The 21003-nt window shown below is 31.2% G+C and overlaps 1 protein-coding gene across 1 annotated transcript; it reads left to right on the top strand.

Moving 5' to 3' along the window:
- The first annotated feature begins 1566 nt into the window (after positions 1-1566).
- Positions 1567-19663, top strand: LOC122565684. Its single transcript, XM_043721900.1, has 3 exons — positions 1567-3949; positions 4208-4608; positions 15269-19663. The coding sequence occupies exons 1-2, from the start codon at positions 3318-3320 to the stop codon at positions 4599-4601; spliced, it is 1026 nt and encodes a 341-aa protein (XP_043577835.1). The 5' UTR covers positions 1567-3317; the 3' UTR covers positions 4602-4608; positions 15269-19663.
- The last annotated feature ends 1340 nt before the right edge of the window (positions 19664-21003 follow it).

The following is a 21003-nucleotide window of genomic DNA, read 5'->3' as shown; positions in this document are numbered from 1 at the left end:
GAAATATATTTAATTGCATGTAGTTGTTGCATCATTTCATTCTTTTTCTAAAGACTGAATGGTTAAAAATTCTAAAAAGCGGCAATATTCTATGTTGTTATTCAAAGAATATTTGATATCGTGTAAATAAAGAAGATTTATAGGTTTAAAATATTTTTAAATCATTCTTTTACACGTTATGGTATATAAGTCAAAATCAACGTTTCCATTGTTAATCATAACATACTTTCGATATGTCTATAATTTAATGTAATCCAAGGCGTAATATCCATTTAAAAAGGCTCTACAAGTTCAAATTTTACTGTATTCTTTTATTATAGAAAATAAATTAATGGTATAATATTTTTACTGTAATCATATCTGTAACAATTTCCGTTTAAATAAATTATATCATACAATAACGTCATCGATTTAATAATATGTACATATTACCGTTAACATTGGGTAAACTCGTTTACTCAAAATTCTCCCGGACGAGCATCATAGGTGGTATTAAATTCGCCATACTGATTCGTCGAACCACCCTCGCAAATTTCCGGAACATTTCTTTTACAGTAGGTGTCCTCGGATTCACTTTCGCGTAGCTCTCGAAATAACAGGGTCCATAGTAGCTGTAGTCAAGGATCAACGGGTATGAATGTATGGCGCGCGCGCTTTCGTTCTCATTGCTCGCCAATAGATTCCTCGAGCGCGACGCGCGCTTATGCACAGTCTCATAGACACAGACCCATACGTGCATAAAGTACGCAACTGGCACACGCGCTCCCCCCGGCATATGGCGCGCACGGTCCCCCTTTTCAGTTCCGGGGGAGAAGAAACGAGGGGGCTGCGGCGCGTGCTCAAAATCCCCACTACCTCTTCCTCTTTGCACAACACGCGTTTCCCTCGCGTGCTTCTTGCTCGCTCTTTCACCTTCTTTCTGTCTCTCGTAAACCCTAATTCCCCTCGCCCCCTGCACAGCGTCTCTCCAGAAACCAGCCCTCGGTCTCACTCTATGGTGCAGCAAAATGCTGAAACCTAACCCATCTATCGGATGTCCGCGTTCATTCTCAACGCAGACGCCATGCGGTGCGTAGCACGGAGGTCTGATCAGAAACGAGAACTGCCATTCGCCGGGAAGAACTCTGTGAAAAAGTGACCGCTGACGAATGCCGAGAAATCATCGGCTATAGTGTCAACGAAATCCTGATAACCCGAGGAATTTCGGACTCAGCTCTCGCGTGACTGTTTCTTTCGATCGGTTCGATGGGATCGAATGATTTTAACGAGGAACCTCATCGCGAGTGAGTTCGAACGTGAGATCGTGTTAGTAGAAATTCGCCATTCAGTGTGAGTTCAATATTTTTACAAGTTGAAGGTTGAATCGATCGACGAATTTTGTAAGTGTGAAGAAAACGGGAACGTTTGTAAAATCCTGTCGTAATTGTCGTTCGAGATTATTAAATTGGTTTCTTTGATTAGACCGGCATTGGCTACGGCGCGTGCTTACAAAACCCCCCACCACCTGGTCCCTTTGCTACCCCTTTTACTCCCGTGCGCGCTACCGTACATAAGCACGTCCATGTCATTCCGTGGCGTAGTAAAATATTAGACGGGATCTAACCTCTTGACGAAGAGGTTTCCACGCTCATTTTGTAGTTAAACGCTATGCAGTCCGCGACGCGGTTTTGTTTAAAACGATGCTACTCTGATCGGTAGCGAACGCTCGGTGACAGTTTTATCGCCTGAATGGAGTTATATCTGTGTAACGTATGTGAATTTCGACCACTTTCAACGAAGCAGAATTGCGACTGTAACGTTCGTCTTGAAAAACATAACCGACCAAAAGAATTGTTAATGTTGAAATTACGCCAAAGAAGAAAATTTGTATGGTGCTCGAAAAGTATTAACGACCTATATCGAAATATTGATCTCAGGATTCTTGACCATTTGAATTACTTAATGGATTTGTGCCTTAAATTTTTAGTAGCAAGTGACCTTAGTCCTACAGATAGAGGAACGAAAATTGGTTACAAGTGCCTCAATAGCCGAAATAGATAAATCGATTCGTAATATGTGTTGAAACATGAACAATGGTTGTTTGTACCGTTATAAATCATTAAGATCGTTTCAATGCTCTATTTGAAGTTATTAAAGTGCTTTCCTTCTAAATAAGAGCATTTAACTGGTGCTATACAATTCCTTCAGTCATATTGTGATAATACGATTCAAAGATCTCGATTCTAATTGAGACGTCACGCGACGTTTGAATGATATTCCATAATTTCCAAAGTTACTGTTTCGTAGCAAGAGATACGCGAATGAGAAGTTGAACGTTGACAATTGTTTTTGATATTATTAGTGTTTTTGACAAGTAACGAATTCAGATTCCGAAGAATAATTTCCGAGGAGTCGACGACCGTCGTGGAGAAGAATAGACGGTGACCTCATGCTTTACTTAAGCCGTTGTGACCGACAACGAGACAATTGGATCTTGGTTCGGGTCATCAGCTTCATCATTTGGTAGAAAAAAGGCCCGTGGCCTATCGAAAACTTCGGCAAAATCGCTCGTTTAGCAGAGATCGTAGCAATAACAGCGTTTAATTAAATATCTGTTTATGCTTACCAATTTTTCGACAAGAAAGTATACGCTCTCGTACCTGTTAAGTTATAAGAATCATAAATAATTTCAATCATTTTTTGGTATAAAAAGGATATATAATCTGTCGTTACTTATTGATACATAAAACGAAAGAAATGTCTTAGAAATAAATGGTACTGTTATTCTTGTAAAATAAAAAGTGCAAATTAGAAACTCTTAAAACAAAACTAAATGATATATGGGAGTATACCTTTATACTGGAGTGATATTTTTACTATTAAGGAAGATATAATTCTAAAAAGAATCATTGTCAGACAACTTTGATAATCTTCAAGATTTTAGTCGTCAAAAGATATTCTGATCCAAATCTAAATATCAAATCGAATAGTCGTCTAACCGTCTGTATCGATAAACATCTTTGTCTTCGAAGGGAGAGCGTGGTTTATTTATAAGTCTATCAATTAGACTCGTCCTCGAAAGGCATTAGAGTCGATAAGCTACTCGTTCTCTTCGCTATTCTCACAATATAAGCTCGTTCTGCAATCGCCACGATTCAAGCTTGTTATTTTTAAGAAAGAGCATTTTGTATTAAAATTACATTGAACGATTTCGCGTTCATGCACTTGAAAAAGACTGATGATAACAGACTTCACCAACGATTGTTTTGACCGTTGTATGTATTTGCCCAGTGAATGACACTTTTTGGCTTGGCTATTAAAGCAGAAAAGTGATCAAAATGACGACTATGGGAGTTACTGTATTTTGCAATAGGGTACAAATAAATGGAAACGATCAAGAACAACTAATGTTGTTAAGAACGTTGCAAGATAACGAAAGTAACATAATCGGCAATCAACCTCATCTGATAGTCCCCAAAAATAATAATAATACTAACGCAACTGCTTCTGCAACCGTGTTGCCGCCCTACGATCCCTCTAGATTGAAGAAACACGGAAAAAACGGACAGCCGCCGCCAGTTGCGGTTGCACGAAGAAATGCACGCGAGAGGAATCGGGTTAAACAGGTGAACAATGGATTCGCAACTTTGAGACAACACATTCCGAGTCACATCGCTGCAGGTTATGGTGATAGAGGCAAGAAATTGTCGAAAGTAGAAACGCTGCGAATGGCCGTGGAGTACATTAGGGGACTTCAAAGGTTGCTCGCCGAAGCTGATGGGGTTGAATACGATTCGAATGTTGGTGCTACGCAGTGTATGCCTTCGCCCACCAGCAGCGTTGTTTCATCGAGTCACAACGGTTCTGGGGAGAGACTCGTCTTGGAAGACGATGTCCTTGCTGCCGAAGACGATGATGGCGAACAGCTAGATGAAGACGAAGAAATTGGGAAACAGAAAACTACATCCAAGTAATTTTTTTACACTTTATATTTTTATGTTGATCAATATAGCAATTTATTTAAAATGGCCCAACTTAAAATTTAAAGTTTAAATTAATCTTCTTTGAAATTGTAAATTATCTCAATTAATACAACTATACTAATCAAATATTAAAACCTCAAATACTCTAGCATAATATTCTTCTCCGGATAATCGTTATAAATATGTAAAGTATCGCCAGTAAAACGGATTGAAGTAATAACAATGTTTATATTAATGATTTTCAGATTGTCACCAAATCGAACTGCAGTTACATCGCCCCGTGATTACTACTCATCCTCGATAGGGGATGAAGAGAACCTCGAACCAAGGACTCTATCAAATACGCAGAATTTTTCCCGACTCTCGCCTAATTCGGTAGCATCTCCACCTTCGGAATATTATGGGCAAAATGAAGAGAACCTCGAGCCTCAAATTCTATCGCCGTATAGTGGCGCCGGGGATAGCGAAGAGGGTGCAGCCACCGTTTATGCGGCAAGTCCGGAAACCTTTTCTGGAGCTCTGTATTATAAGCAGGAGATCACCGAATCCGGTGAATTCATGGACGTCGTAAGCTGGTGGGAACAAGAGCAGGGTAGGCTAGTACATCAGCAACATAATCAACGCCTCACACACGTGTAATAGGAAGGTTCGTACTTTACCTTTTTTTTATAAAATCTTTCCCATTTACCTTATCTCTCATTTCTAATAGAGAATTTATGAATTCCGTAACTGATTGTAATTCTAAGATTGGGGATACTTATGTAAATTCGTATTTTTATGGACGTAATTGAAAAAATGGAATCTCTGTAGAGATTTATTTTATTCCGTAAATATTATAAATACTCTATTTCGTATACTTTATACATTTTTTCAGTTTTGCAAATTGTTTTACCTTTCAATTTCCCAGACATAAAAATCCGTAGTCTACTGATTACACGATTACGTATTTACTAAATTAAAGAAATTCAAAGTACACATTTTGCATTCCTTATTTACAATGTGGAATGATTACAAATTATCTGTCTTTACTCAAAAATTATTCACGAGTTTAATAGACATCTTATTAGGATATAAATAATTACATCCTTCAATATTTCAATATTGAGCTATAACATATGTCAAAAATATCATTTCATCGTGAGAAGCATTGATGAACAACGAGCGTGAAATAAAGCTACGTCATTATCAAAATTCAGAAAAGTTACACGTGCGTTATGGTCGTGCATCGACGAACCGGATGAGCGACAATAGAGAACCGCGTAATATTGTTTTACGTTCGTAAAACTCACATGGTCCGAGTAGAAGAGTGCTCATTGAAGTACTTTAAGTGGCTTGAACCGACAGGGCTGTTGATCAGCGCCGCGCACGTGACAATTACTCCGAGGAAGCGTCGCCAAGTGGAAACTCGTGTACGGCGTTTCCTTTCGAACACGTGCTCGAGCGTCGACGCTCCCAAAAATAAACTTTACACGTTATAACCACTTTGCGAAGTATGTGACGACGTGACATTCGAGTACACCCTATATGCACTCCAATTTCAAAACAATAAAAAAAGAATGTTGAGTAAAAACTTATTTGCATACGACGAGATGATATTTTGTTTTAAAGTTTATTGTATTTATATAGTGGGCTCTTTAAATGGCTTATATTGAACGTAATCATGCATATTGTGAAAAAATGGGAAACAATAGGTAAAGAATCACCAAAACTATTGATTTGTATCAAAGTCTCATAGCGTGGATTAAGATTAAATAAAATTACATAATTATTTCTTTCAGAAAAAGGTAGTAAAAGAACGTACATTTAAATGAATCGATATTTTATGAAATGTTGATACATTGAGCATTCTTATATACTTTAGTTGGTGTATAATATTCACGAATAATGTTCTATTATACATATATATTAAAATTATGATTTCCTTTGAAACAGCACTTGCAAAAAATTAGTATTTGAGCAGTGAAAGATTTTTAATATAAATATATTACAATACATACACTTTATATAAAATATTAGATTATAACACTCCAAAAATTATTTTCTTCAGCTGAAGTAAATACAAAATAATCTGAATAACCATCACAAGCTAATTTTTCAGACACCACTGCATGGAACCAATTTATTTCATTTGAATTATATTTCCAAGGGAATTTTTTAATTTTTTTAAACGGAAAATAGTTAATTTCTCTTTTTTAATATTATTATAGAATCGGATAACATTTAGATGAAGCTTGTTCTTTTATTCTGTGTAGTTCAATAGTTATGACGGGAACGTACAAGTATTTTAATATTGTTTTTACAAAGATAATCTTTTAATATCGTCATAACTCTACACAAAATAAAAAAGTATTTCCCCATTAAAGTACATGGGAAATATGTGTAGCTGATTTTTAAAGTACACCTTGAAATTAGAAATAAATTAGAAATAAATATTTTTAATCTCATTCAATGAAAGATTTAAATAATTTACAAAATATTCAAAGTTAAGGTGTTTCAGTTGTCAGGTTCTTTATTTGATTAAACATATACGTATCTCTTATAAGTTGTTTACAAATCGCAATTCTTTAATATGTATGGTTATTATATACTGTGCTATTTATAGAAAATTATGAATTTCATACATTGCATATCAATCGGGGATAATTCCATAATAAAGAGGCACATTATCTTGCGATAAAAACGACCCACTTTGTCACTTAATTTTATACTATGTAGTATATCTATTACTTCGTTCATTTACTTTTTCTTCAGTTTATGTAAAATACATATTTACGTTATTGCTAGAACAAGATAAATTAAGAAATACTTTTGCGTTTACATTATTCTGTTTTTTTTTTCGCATTTATCAACAATTCGATATGTTTGCTTGTAATGTAACATATCGCATATCTTTAAGAACTTATTAACTTATTAATCGATAAATGTATTTGCTTTCGATAATAACGGTGTTAAATTTTAATGCATTGTGTCCCTTTTCTAAAACTATCAGAAAAAATATGTTCCTATTATTGGTACTCTATTATTAATAATTGATAAAGAAAATATTTTTCCTACAGAACAGAGTAATTTAATCTTAAAAGGATTAAAACACGCCAAAGTTTTCCTACTCTTTAGTATACAATATTTTGTAATTTTTTGTTCATGATAGTTATACACCTTCCACTTTTCTCATATTTTTGCTACGTTAACACACATATTTTATTCTTTGTTATTTTCTATTTTTAGGAGAAGGAAATTTCATGCTTTGATGATTTTAGTTGGTTCAACAAAGTGAAGTAAATAACATTCATTTGTATTCTATTTCGTTTCTTCGTTTCGTTTATTTCATAAATGCACAGTACTACATAGTAACTTATATCTCGTGATAAGATTACGCTAAAGTGTACTTACGCCAATACCATGAAGGCAGCTCTTTTGCTATATAGACGTGTCAGGTATACGAACAAACGCGCGTCAAGGAAATTTCAAGTTCATATCAGCTTATTCGACTAGTCGGCTCGTACGTTTCGAAACCCTGCTGCCACTGTGGCATGTAACATCAAAAGTGCGCTCCCACAAACGGAAGTAGTTTACCATTTTACCATATGTTAACTATCCTCCTCGAAAATATCTCTCGACCAGACCTTTCTCAATCTTCGTGGTTTCCAATTGCTCGACATTGATCCGTTTCTCTTCGCGTCGCTCACGCATATGCTCGCCTCCCTAAGTTAAATCGTATTTTATGTTTTTAGGTTGTTTCAAAGATGTAAGATTTTTGTCGTATAATGAATTTGTTAGTAGAAATTTCATGTTACGCGACGGAATAGAATTTTACAGTTAATGTATACGTGCATTATATAAGCAAATATTTAACTAAGAAAAGTATTATTTTTTATCAGGTGTTGCTAGTTTTTGTAGGTATTGATTAGTTCTATTAAATAAGTTGTTCTTTGTCATCACTCTATAACACAATTTGTCACGGAATTACACTTAATGTTATTACTGTATAATATCCCGTATAATAATTAGATTTTTCAGATAATTACTAATGATTAACATTAGTTCTAATTTCAAATATGCAAAGATTGATTACAAAATTTAAGTTACATGAGTTATTTATCTTTCCTTAGCAATTAGATGAATGATTACCGATTTTATGTGTTAATAAATTACATTTAAATAAGATAATTATTATTAGCTAAGATAAGATATTAAAACGTTGAGTGTTTTATTAAAATGTGTTACTTAGTATAACGTAAAATCCTAGAACAAACGATAGAAATATTTTTGTATAAGCAGATGTTTCCAGGCAATCTAACTTTCTAACACGAGAACTAAATTTTATAATAGAATAAAAGCTAAAAAGGAATCGATGCAGTTATATAACATATTAAAAAGGGGGTTAATTATCACGGAAATAAATTAAAAACTTTTTTCAATTTTTTCGCATCTCGGTATTAATGAAATAAGCGTCGACGGAGATGCAATGCAGAAATCGAGTTATAGAGAAAAGAAATCAGCTTGCTGTGCAGTCGTCAAGTTATAAATAGAAATCATGATTTCCTTAAAAACATTCGTAACCCACGTGCCATATACTAAGTCTGATATAATGTTTGATACATGTGCACATATCGATACTCAAGGCGGCCATAAGGCGGCAGAAGCTCTTCGTATTTTTAACATATGGGTGGCAAGAGGACAGTCGTTAAGTAAGGAATACGGGAGATAATTTGGAAACTAAAATTCGAGTTTAAAAACCGGAACAAGTATTTATTTGTTTCTTCGATTCCTTTTTTTTTTTTTTGGATAAAAATACTATATTTCTAAATTTGTTTTTTAAATTTTGCACAATTAATATGTATAAAATAATTCTATATATAGCTAATTGAAATAATCTTAAAATATTATAATAATTTTATTAATCGACTGGTGGAAAGTTATATAATAATTATGATATAAGTAAATTCTTTTTATTTCAACTCTTAAGTTTCATAGACAACTATGTTGGTTTTTATATATTGTTATAGTTGTCTTTTACTTTTTCTCGATAGGAACATGCTGTAGTAACTTCGAAAAAATATATAAAGGTTTTTATACGTAAAATATCATTTTATTACAAAATAGTATTAGAAACTGATATGATTCTTAGTTCACCAATCGTAAATGGAATATTTAAACATAAGATTTGTAGTGTAGACGGGATTTTATACAATAGTATAAATATTGTAGATGTTAAATGTATTGTGACTATTGTAGGTATTTTGGAGGGTGTAAAACAAAGAAATATTGTTCTTATAATTAACAATTTCTCAAAACAAGTAAGATATGCCTTCTTATTGAATAAAAAATATTAAATTAGGTCAATAGTAACTAGTTACACAAAAATATATACACACGTGTGTACATGTATGTATCTGCATTTACTTGCAGTTATCGCTATATAATTATTGCACATATAAGGATTGTTTTAATAATTAAAATTTGTAATTGAATAGTAGAAATATAATAACCTTTTAAAACGAAATTTAATACGTGTCTATGTTAACAGTTAACAAGTATGAATAACGTTGTAAGATATTTATAAAAAAATATAACATTCATGTTTGACAATGTCATTATTACTTATAACATTGATCTGGTATTTTTAACTTACTTAAAAAGTGCCTGTTTGAAACTACTCAGATCATATCGAAATACATTTTTTGAAGATTATTTTTCTTAATAACATAAAATAATGGAATCTATTTTGGAAATGTAAATGGAGAAATCTTTCATATAGTATACTAATTTCAAAACGTATCATATATTTACTGATCACAGAAGAATATCTAAAAGGTTTCCCTTAATTCTTTGTATTGTGACATTATTATCTACTATGAGAAAATACATTAAATGTTTATAAATATGAATTCTCTTATACTTCACTTAAACACTGAAACCCTCGAGTTTCAGTGCCATATGGGTAATAGCACTGCGATTAAGAAGCTTTAGCGAAACGACTACCATATGTCAAGTAATATATATTTGTGCATGCCCGCCTTCTTTCCAATTTCTCATTTTGAGATTGCCAGTATTGAATCAATTTCTAAAACGTATCATTATTGAACGAACATATCGATTCTTTAAGCATTGTAACCCTGCTACGTGCAAGGTACAATGTCGAAATTTTTTGATAATTATTAGCGACTTTAGCGAAATGACCGATATTAACTTTCACGTTATACGCAATTTAATTTCCACTTGTCCTGCTGGCCAAAGCTTTTTCCACAAGGTTCACCTTTAAAAGAAATCATTAACGTGTTTGCGTTCTTACGGTCCTTATAAAGTCTCTTTTTCGTTCCTTACGTCGTTCAATTACATTGGCCTTAAAACGAATTCCCCGCGTCAATCATACAAATTAAAATGATCCGCTTCTGGCAATAAGCAGTCCACCAGTTTCGATTTTTCTTTTTTCTTTCCGGTTTTTACGATACTCGACGCGGAGGCCTGGTTCACGAGAAATTTCTGAATACCGGAGGCGTAGTTCTCGATGAAAGTAGCAATAAAATATGTATCCTAGGGAGTAAGAAGTTTCACGCGAGAGTCGGGCCGAACGAACGAGTGGACAACCAAGCAAGTAATTCTCGACAATTATAAAGTGAGGTCATCTACGAAATTTACGAGATGCGTCGCCGCGGCAAATTAATTTAATAAATTCCTTCCTTGGCTCCCGGTCACGTTGATATCGTCCCGTTGCGCGCGAGCCCATCGGCCTTCTTTCGGCTTCTCCACTTTACTCTGCTCCGCACTACTCTCTTTTGACCTCTCCTTTCTTCTCTTTTATTCTTCTCTTTTGTTTTGTTTCGTTCTCCTCTGTCTGCACTGTTGTGCTCGTAACGAGCACGCCGAAACTTTAACCTTGCTATAATCGCGACTATTTTTCTCCGGCGACCATACGAAAAGCCGGAAGCTGTTCGATGAAATTTCTTCTTTAACTAATGATTATGCATCCTCATACGCCGACCGAAATTTCTTACGGCGGGTAAAAGTACGCCGACATCGGTAGCGTTTTAATCCCGCTGTTAATCGAGCGAATTTTTCTTCGGGGCGCGTGACATACAACGTGCGATTACGTTTAGTCGTAAGTGATAGGTACAAATGTTATTCTTGCGAACGTAAAGGATGTTATTGCTGGAAAGTGTAGTGGAATAGCGACAGTCTGTTAATCTTTGTCCATCGTGATCACAAGAAAAATATGTTCGATTAAATTTCACGATTGGACTATAATTAAGCTAATTTATATTTCGGAGTTTTATGTCGCTGAATACATTGTCGTTGTAAAAATATATTAATTTATATTTATAATTGGGAGAATATATGACTTATATGCAAAATTAATATATTTACGTGATAGAATTTTTTAAAAAGTAAATAGTTAAGAAAAATTACCTATAAGATATTAATTATAGAAGAAGTTACAGGAAGGGCAAGCAGGTGATTTCTTTGAATTATTTAGTATTTGCTGAAGCCAACTTAATAGTATACGTATCCAGTATTTCCATTTAAAAAACAAACGTAGTAAGACGTGCAACTGCATCATAAAATAAAATGGTAGCAACATTTATGCAAGCCTGCTGTTGTTCTTCTCCTTCGACTTGGTGCGCCAAGAACAAAAGAATTTAAAGGTTTGCCATGCTGGTAACCCGCATGTTGCCTATCTTATCAATAAACATTACCAGCATGACAATGTGACGGCGTTCGTATCAGCGACGGTTTGCAGCCGATTATGCTGTTTAGAAATTAAACCTTTTCCGCGAACGAGATCCGTGTTTTTAAAAATTGGAATTGTTTTATTTATCTTTTAGAAACATTTTAATATATGTGTCTAGTATTATATATATATATACCATTAATTACAAGTCACATTGTAACATCAAAATAATTTTTATTACTGATTTTTGCGACACTGATATTTTCACATATAATAAAACACTGAGACTACTAATTTATCATGTATATTATATATTTATAATGTATCAAAACAATGAAAAAAGAACTTTCAAAATTATTTTTTTATTTTTTATTATTATTTTATTTAATGTCCGCTACAGGCATACATTATAACATTATACATTATACATTAATTATTGTAACTAGACTCTTTACCTTATTATTATGAAAATATTAATTACGTACCCTGTTCACTGTGTACTGTAATTATCTACAGAAGTTTAGAGTAAGTTAAATATAGAGGTGCATAATAAGATAATAGAATAAAAGATAGATTATTTTTCGTCTTATTATATCTATTTTTTACACATTAAACGATTTTTATTTAGAATTAGTAGTACGAATATTCGAAGTTTAAAAATTTAAACAGATCATACTGTGTACTTAATACATACACTTATCTGCATACTAACTACATATTAAGAGATATATTATTAAAATTATGCATCTAAGAACTAGAGAGAACTTAAACAAATATAGAACAAATTAATGCGATTATTGTTATCTGAATAGTTGCAGTAGGAAAATAAGTATTACTCTAACAAAGAAGATATATTATTTATTATATTATATTAAATTCCATAATACTGTTAAATTTCTGATTATGAATATGCCAATAAATTTGAATAAATTTGATAGGAAAGAATTAAGCCAGTAAAATAGGTACATAACTTTGATAATATAACATAATGAAGTTTATGCACCGAGTGTTAAAAAATTACTTATCATGGCTTTGACAGGTGATTCTACACCTTCGGATCGGCACGGTGAAGATTTATTTAAAAAAGTAACCGGAAAATTAACTTTGATATCGAATTTTAAAGTTAAATTATTTTTCATTACATTATGTAGAATTTGTTACCAGATACAAAAGTCGCAAAGGGACCATGGATCCCTCAACTCAATCGTTCTCTTGGAAAGAAAATGTTAAATTTTCATTAATTATATATACGAGATGAAACTAATTTTCTTTATAATATATTTGCCTTACAGTAACATGTTTTCCTTTTTGTCCTGTCGTATCTGTGTAATGTTCGTGTCTACGTGGCAACTTCTACACGTCACTACTGTCGTTTAAGCAACCTCGGACACACATTTCCATATTCCGCCTAAGTCTCCCCAAAGTATTATGTGAAATAATTTTACGAGGTATATTTAATCTGATGTTCGAATTGTTCAACGGATGTACTCCATCCAGCCGAACTTAAATCCATTGAATGGTCCAATCGTTGAAAATCACAACGATCTGAAATTTTTTCTAAATCGCAACGGTCTTCCATTGTTGTTTTCCGATTGTCGATATATTTTACATACCGAAGAATAAGTCCTACTAGCTTCATCAATAGCACGCTATGTAAATTCTACCTGACTGCGAGATTTAACGTATTATAACTAAACTCAGTTCTGTCCGTTGTGACATGTCTTACACGACGTAATAAAAAAATTTGAAATTTAAGATCAAGATCAATTTCGCCGTTGCTTCTTTAGCTCTCTACCACGCCTACGTTTTCCACTAATACGATAAAATATGATGTGCGATAAAATGAAAATGTTCCAGACGCTTTTCGGTCAAAGAACCACTTTCTGTGGTTCTTTAACATTTCAAAGTGTTCCTCTTAAAAGCAATTTCAAGTCGCGCCCTGCTACTGATAAGCAAATGTCCTTGCAGTGTCTTTCTCGTTTTTTTTTTTTTTTGTTTTATCTGGAAGCGATACTTTTCAAGGATCGCGACTTTATATATAATTAATGTAATTTATTTGTTAGTGGTAATATAGCATGTGAAATTTTCCAGTAAAAGTGCTATTGACGCTTTTATTCTAACTTCACTGCATTTATGCCATTTACACGAATAATATAGCGATATGTTCCCTAAATATCCTTTCTTTACTATGAGTTTCCATGAAATGTAACACGTTAGAAAATTATTAAGTCTCATAAAACTATCATAGAAATAATATTTTTTTGAACATGTACAATTTTTAGTATCAGGTAATTAGTTGAAATCAATAATGTTATTCCTGTAAATAAATTGTTTAACCAATAATAGTCGAAATTGTCATAAGATAAAGAGTACTATAATACATATTATATAGCCTTAGATTATTTAGGGAGAGACTGTACATCTTGTCTAATATTGCATATTTTTTGTAAAAGATCATATAGAATGATTTATTAAATAAAAAACATACTGCATTCTCTAAGAAGCACTTTCATTAGTTAATCATGTTTCAATTAATATTTAGCAATTTTTATGGAGATTCAAGTAGATTATGAATGATTATGTAAATGTAAATATGTAAATATTGAGTTGTAAAATTAACTTAATTTTCTCCAAGAATCGTACAATACAAATTTTGGTGAGGAAAAGTATAAGTTCCTTTTGTCATCAAGTGATGGATACTTCCGTGAATTCTCTCCCAAATGCGTATACTTTTCCCACGATCTCTGGAGTTACAGCAGGGTGTCTCTAAGATTCATCTGTTCGTTTCCGTACTTAATTCTCGTTGATCCAGGTAAATAAGGATCTTCACAATCGAGCTGAAAGAAATACAATGGCCAGGTGGGATAGTATCCCGAGGTTATATAGGAGTCTTCTTCCTCTTCCCGTAGAAACTTTTAAACCTTTTAAACATTTAGGGAAACTATAAAAACTGATTTCTGAAATAAATCACTCAGGAAGAATTTGAGGGGTTCCGTTAAAATAACGGTTTCTCACGAGAAAAGACTATCTTGATAATATGGCTATAGCTAATCACTGTCGTATTGTTTCTTTTCCATGTCTACGATGACATATAAAATAATAAGTAATTATGTAGTTCATGGTAAATGATAATGAAGGAAAATTTTTTCATGTAGACCTGTGTACCGGAAGCAAATTAAATTACAAGTCAAATATATATCATATTAAAAATCACATTGATTTCATGACTATAACATAGTAAGTAACATAATAAAATATAGTAAATACTACTGTTTCAATCTAATTTAATTGTTTGTTTTTCCTATCCCTCCTATGCTATCTTAAATATTAGAAAGTACCAAAAGTTCCTTGTTATGCTGGAATAAAAAGATTATGCATCTCTTAAATTATTTTATGTATAATACATTTTCTACTGCTATAAATAAATACTTCTTCCTTATTTTTTAATCTTTTTGTAATATTTTCCAGTATATAATTTATTTTAATTCAATTTAACATTATGAAAAGTACTTAATTAAAGTAATTGATCTTGTTGAATTTGAAGCTGATAAAAATTTGCTATATTCCATTATTGTTGTTTCATCATAGATTCATCATAATTTGTATTAGTAATTTTTTTATTTCTTGTATGTTACAGGTCTCTTAGAAAATCTTAGACACACAACTCGTTTGAGTGATCTCACGAAGAGTTGCTTCGGAACCAAATTCCAATCGATTTTAACGTGGCAGTAAGAATAACGACAAAACCTGTACTTACCGCACAAAGTACTTCCGCAAAGACACCACTGCCTATGATGTCTTTCCGCCTCGGTTTTATCTTTTTTATTTGATAATACATATAGAATATGCGTGACCCAATTCGATAGCAAAACTTCTCTCGCTCGAGTGCCTTAATACAACTGTTTCAAATATGAGCAAAGTGATTTCTGCATTAATTAAAGTAATTCCTTAAAATCGTAATATGTGTGTTTGAATTACGAGGAAAGATTGACAAATTTATAAAAATTTTTATAAATTTAAGTATAAGTAAATAAGTTTTTTAACGACCATAATGAATATTAAAATTTTTTTAAAAATTCTGTATATCTAAGGACATACCTAAATACTGTGCAGAGGTAAGAAATTGACTAGCGGAAGAAATTTTTGTTACTACTATATTTCTAAACTGCGGATGTTTATGCAAATTTGGAAGAATAGAATGTTTCACCTTCTGAGTGTTATATGAAATATCATTCTTTTGGTATTTTGCATTCTTAGATTTCCCGTAAATACATAAACATCCCGATTCTACATACTTCAAATCAAATAATATGTGACATCGCGTGACGAAGAGGAGAAGTAGGACTTTTTTTAGATCAAATAAGATACAAACTTCAGAGTATTGTATGGATCCAAAGTAATTACCGTTAATACAAGGTAAAGAACAAATCAACAAGGTGGAACATAATTATCCCTATCTATCTCTGTGCTGTTGAAAATAAAATAATGAGATTTTCGAATGTACTTTATTTTGCCTGTGTGCCATTTCACTAACCATCTTCTCATTTCTGCATAGTACTTGCATTTATACATTTTGTTGCCTTTCGACGTGATTCAGATATAAAGATACAGCTGACGAAAATTTATATCTTATTTATAAAACAACTGTATGTATATTAAATTTCAAATTTCTAAAATATTGCATAAGTACACGTTCTATGGTTTGCATAAGACATAATAGTTATATATATATATATGATATTTTAACAAATTTTTAATTATGCTTTTCTCGTCACTCAATACCAACAAATATACGATACCATCTAAGATCTCGCAAGCAAAAAATTTACGTATTTGTAAACAAACAACAAAAATAACAAAGAAATAACAAAGAAATTTCTGTTTCTTCCTTCATTTTTTGCCATTTAATAAGATTTTAAGATATCTACGAACAAGAAATTTTGTAAATATCGTAAAATATAAATGGTAATGAATTAGTTTTAACAAACACTGTTGTCTATGTTATTTATACAGGCTAATTATGAAATCGTGGTACAATTGAAACGAAGATGACTTCTCATGTAAAAGGATGTCATAAATATAAGTTAATATTTTTTCATATAAAGTTTCATTTTCGAGAAAATCAAATTTGAATTTCGTTAAATACGGTTCCACTTTACTACTAGATGCAGTCTGTTTCGTTTACTCAATCGGACTACTCGTCACCAATCATGTTTACGTTAACAAACAATATCAGACATTCAAAAATTAATAAACAGCAATATCTTTTTTACTTCATTTACATTTTCCATCCTGATAGTCAATTTTGGCTATAAGTAAAAATCGAACAATTTAAAAAAAGATGATGTTTTAAAATATTAAAGTAAATAAATTATTAATTCTCGCTGTTCATTATTCTCTACAGTCCTATTAACTTCTGACTGATTTGATATTATTCTGTAAACGGAATATAGTGACAAGAAGCAAAATTGAGCGAACGAAACAAGATGGAGCAGGTGTAGGTACTTAGCGAACGTTCGAATGCGGAAAATGAAAAATATGAAATTTTATTTTATTGTCAAGTTAATTCTGCGTGGGAAGCCAACTTCCGGTTATGATTATACTACGATTTTACGAACATTCTGTATATGCGAAACATATTCTTGTTAAATAAACATATTTTTAGAGAAGTACTGAAACTTCAACAACAGGATATTACAGTAAATTTGAGATATGATTCACAAACGAGAGGCGATACTTTTATTACTCACAAAATAAAAATTCTTATTAAAGCTGATTTATTACCACCAAACTTTCACGCAATGTTAGGCAAAGCAATAAATTTTCCGAAAAGGTGATGTAGTTTCACGTCCAGGATGTTATGTTTGACCTCGTACTAGTATTATGCGAATTATCATTAGACTAAAGACAATATAAGAATGAAAAGCGAAACAGTAAAATCGAATAATGTGTAAATACGGAAGTGCCTTAAATGAAATTGAGGGGAATTGTATTAAACTATTTTTTCTACTTTATACTTTTTAACGAGTATTTAAGAAACGTTTTACTATTTATATTTACAACGTTGTCCACTCATTAGGAATTAATTATAATACATAAGGCAATACGCTTCGAAAAAGAAAAAAAAAATGTAATTTCGCGTGCCAAAAATGGAAAATGTTTCTCCCACGATATTATTTAATTACTATTAAGTCTTGGTCAGTATCTGTTATGTTAAGAAAATGGAAAATTTAAACGAATTATTATACAAATTATACTGGTTTTTGATCGTTCGGTATTAGGAGTACATAAGAGGAAACGCATCAATTAAATCAAAATTGCATATTTTTATAAAACCTGACTTCGAGTTTACGATCGGATCCATTGTAATTAGTTTATTCTTATACAAGAATGTTACGTGAGTTACAAAATCATTGGAATAATTACAGTAAAAGTATTGAATATATGAAAAATTAATTTGAAATTTTTATAGTTACATATATTCAGATAATAAAGATTATATTTAAATGAAATTTGGAAATATTATATCTATTATATAAATATTAATATCGATATACAATATTTATGTAACATTTACCATAGAAATTTATTCAATTAATATATTATTAATTATTATTAGTTGAAATTTCGTTGATATAAAATTCGCATTTGATACCGAATGTGTTACTTTTTCATGATTATCGTTGCTAGATACATAAAATCATATACCAAAGCTCATGAAAGTACTTTTCTAGAAACTTTTTATACAAAACATTTAGAAATTTCATAAAAATTTTACTAATATAATCACGGTAGTTGTACTGTATTAGAGTACTAACTAAATTTCAAAAAGTACGTAATATATTCATAAAAAAATTCTATGGTAAGTGTTCGAATATTTCTATGAGACGCTAAGTAGTAAAAAATTTACCAATGAAATTTTAGTATCCTACCAGGTCCATTAACATATTTTATTATAGGACAATAAGATAATTCAATCGTTTATTAAAAGCTGGAACCGTATTATATTCGAACATATATTCGAATGTCTTTGTAATTCACTATGTATCATAAACTTTTTTTTGTATACTATATGTATGTATTTCATTGACACATTTTTCACTATTATGAAAAATATCGATTTGTTGTAAATTCTCCATTAGCCTAAAGTACTTGTTTATTTCTATTAATTTAATTAAATGCGAACTTAAGTTAATAACGATGTAGCAATTTCTCCCAACTTAATTATAAAACGCACAGTACGTACGTCCAATTATATAGAAGGGAGGAAGTTTGCACAGAAGTCTTAAATTATTTTGCGTTCGTGCGACACAATAAAAAAATCTTTGTAAATACAAGTGCCTTAAATATAACTACAGTGGTAGGAATTTTACTTGTAAGCTGTCTTCGATATGATGAAAAGCTGGGATTTTCGGTCGAGTTAGTTCCACGCATATAAATTCATATAAAAATGTAAAGATATTATAATAGAATAATTTTTATACAATAAGATTTGACAATACAAAAAGATTTTTGCTCTCAATTCCAATCAACGACTGTCCTGCGTATCATGTTTTTTATTATTATGAGCGCAATATTCTGTATTGAGTGGCTTATTTTCACTTCATTGCGTGTATCAGAAAAATTATAATGTAAAGTGTATGTATCCTGATGTTGGACCTGTAGGACAGTGGAGCAAGAAAAGAATTTTTAAAACAGAAAAATTCCGTATTTTCCACACAATATATACTGAAGCTTGCACTTTTTCTATTTTACTGCTACTGTCACTCAGTCCAATCTATGTAAATATTCCCAGAACACATTTGATCACATTCACGTTCTTGGGTGATTGACCATCTGATCATACATGTTTCTTTCGTAGTCTAATTTCAAGTAATCGGTATCTTCCTCGCATTTTTATCATTCGAAACTCAGCCACTCGCTATAAACATTTATATTAAATTCTCAGTCCCGTACCGTAAGGATTTTTTAATTTGTATCTCCTGTAACAGTTTTTATGAAATATTTAAAATACATTTTATTATTTATACAATTCGATTGTTATCTATTTATTATACCTTCATAAATGATCGTGGGAGACTCGTTAAAGTGCGTACAATTATAATAATGTTGTTTGTTTAATCAATCTTCAACGTAATGAAGGAATATTATTTACACTCTCTTTCCTTGAATTTATAAATCTGGTTTTATAGTAAATAGAATCTTGTACACTTCATTATTAAACAATAATTTCCAATAATTTCTTATTATTACCTGTTAGGCAGATAAGAACTATAATTCTAAAATTTTGAGAATAATTACCGATATTGGTTGCTGTTTAATATCTATACATGTGCATGTATGTATAAGTATCAAATATTTTCAATTCTCTCTATTCTTAATCCATTCATATATCATATAATATAAAAACACTTTATTATTTCTCTTTTTTAATTTATTTCATTTTTCATTCGCGTTAAAATGGAAACACAAATACAAAATTCTGCAAATATCATTTTCAAGATTATAAGATGATAACTTCTAGAAGATACACTAACCAGCGCAAATAATACTTTTATTCACGACATTTATGAAGTATCGTTTTTCATAAGAGAACTAACCAAACTTTAACCGGAACATTTTACAATACATACATATGTATGTATACCGCAAAAGAGGAAAAGAAATTATTTTTCATTATAAATGATATACATATACGATAGAAACATATGACGTCTGGTATTCATTATTGTTTCAATACGTTTACATTCAAACTGGAATTCAAATACAATATTTTCAGATTATATCCGTGTTGAATAATAAATTTTGTTCACCTGGAATTAAAATAAATGACTCACGTTTATATATTTATACATGTACATAAAATTTTATTTTTATTTACATTATTGACATTTTCCTTTAAATGATGTCTTTATGTCTTTCGTATCTTTTATTTATTATATTTTTTAAATATAGATTTTAGTAAAAATATAATTTATATAACTTTCCCTAAAAGTATTGGTTATGATATCGAATATTAATTGAAAGATGTTTGGATATAATGACAGAATAAGATTAAAAATGTTTGAATTTCGTGTTACTATAGACATATCTCTAATCATCAAATATTTTTAGTTTTCATATGTATATATAGATGTATTTAATGATATTCTGTATCTAATAATCATAATTTTACAAATTTACGTAAATTTATAATAATTAAAAAAGCGATTATTTTCTACAGTTACATACATATGTATAGTCGACTGTTATAACAAAATAAATTTTTACAAATGAATACACATGTAATAAAAAAATTAACATCCATCGATAGTTAATCCTATAAGATTGTTTACATGTTTCAAAAGTTCTTTATTTTATTCAATTTTCATA

This window comes from Bombus pyrosoma, linkage group LG3 (genome assembly GCF_014825855.1).
Source record: "Bombus pyrosoma isolate SC7728 linkage group LG3, ASM1482585v1, whole genome shotgun sequence".
NCBI lineage: Eukaryota > Metazoa > Arthropoda > Insecta > Hymenoptera > Apidae > Bombus > Bombus pyrosoma.
This window is presented reverse-complemented; position numbering and strand designations above follow the sequence as displayed.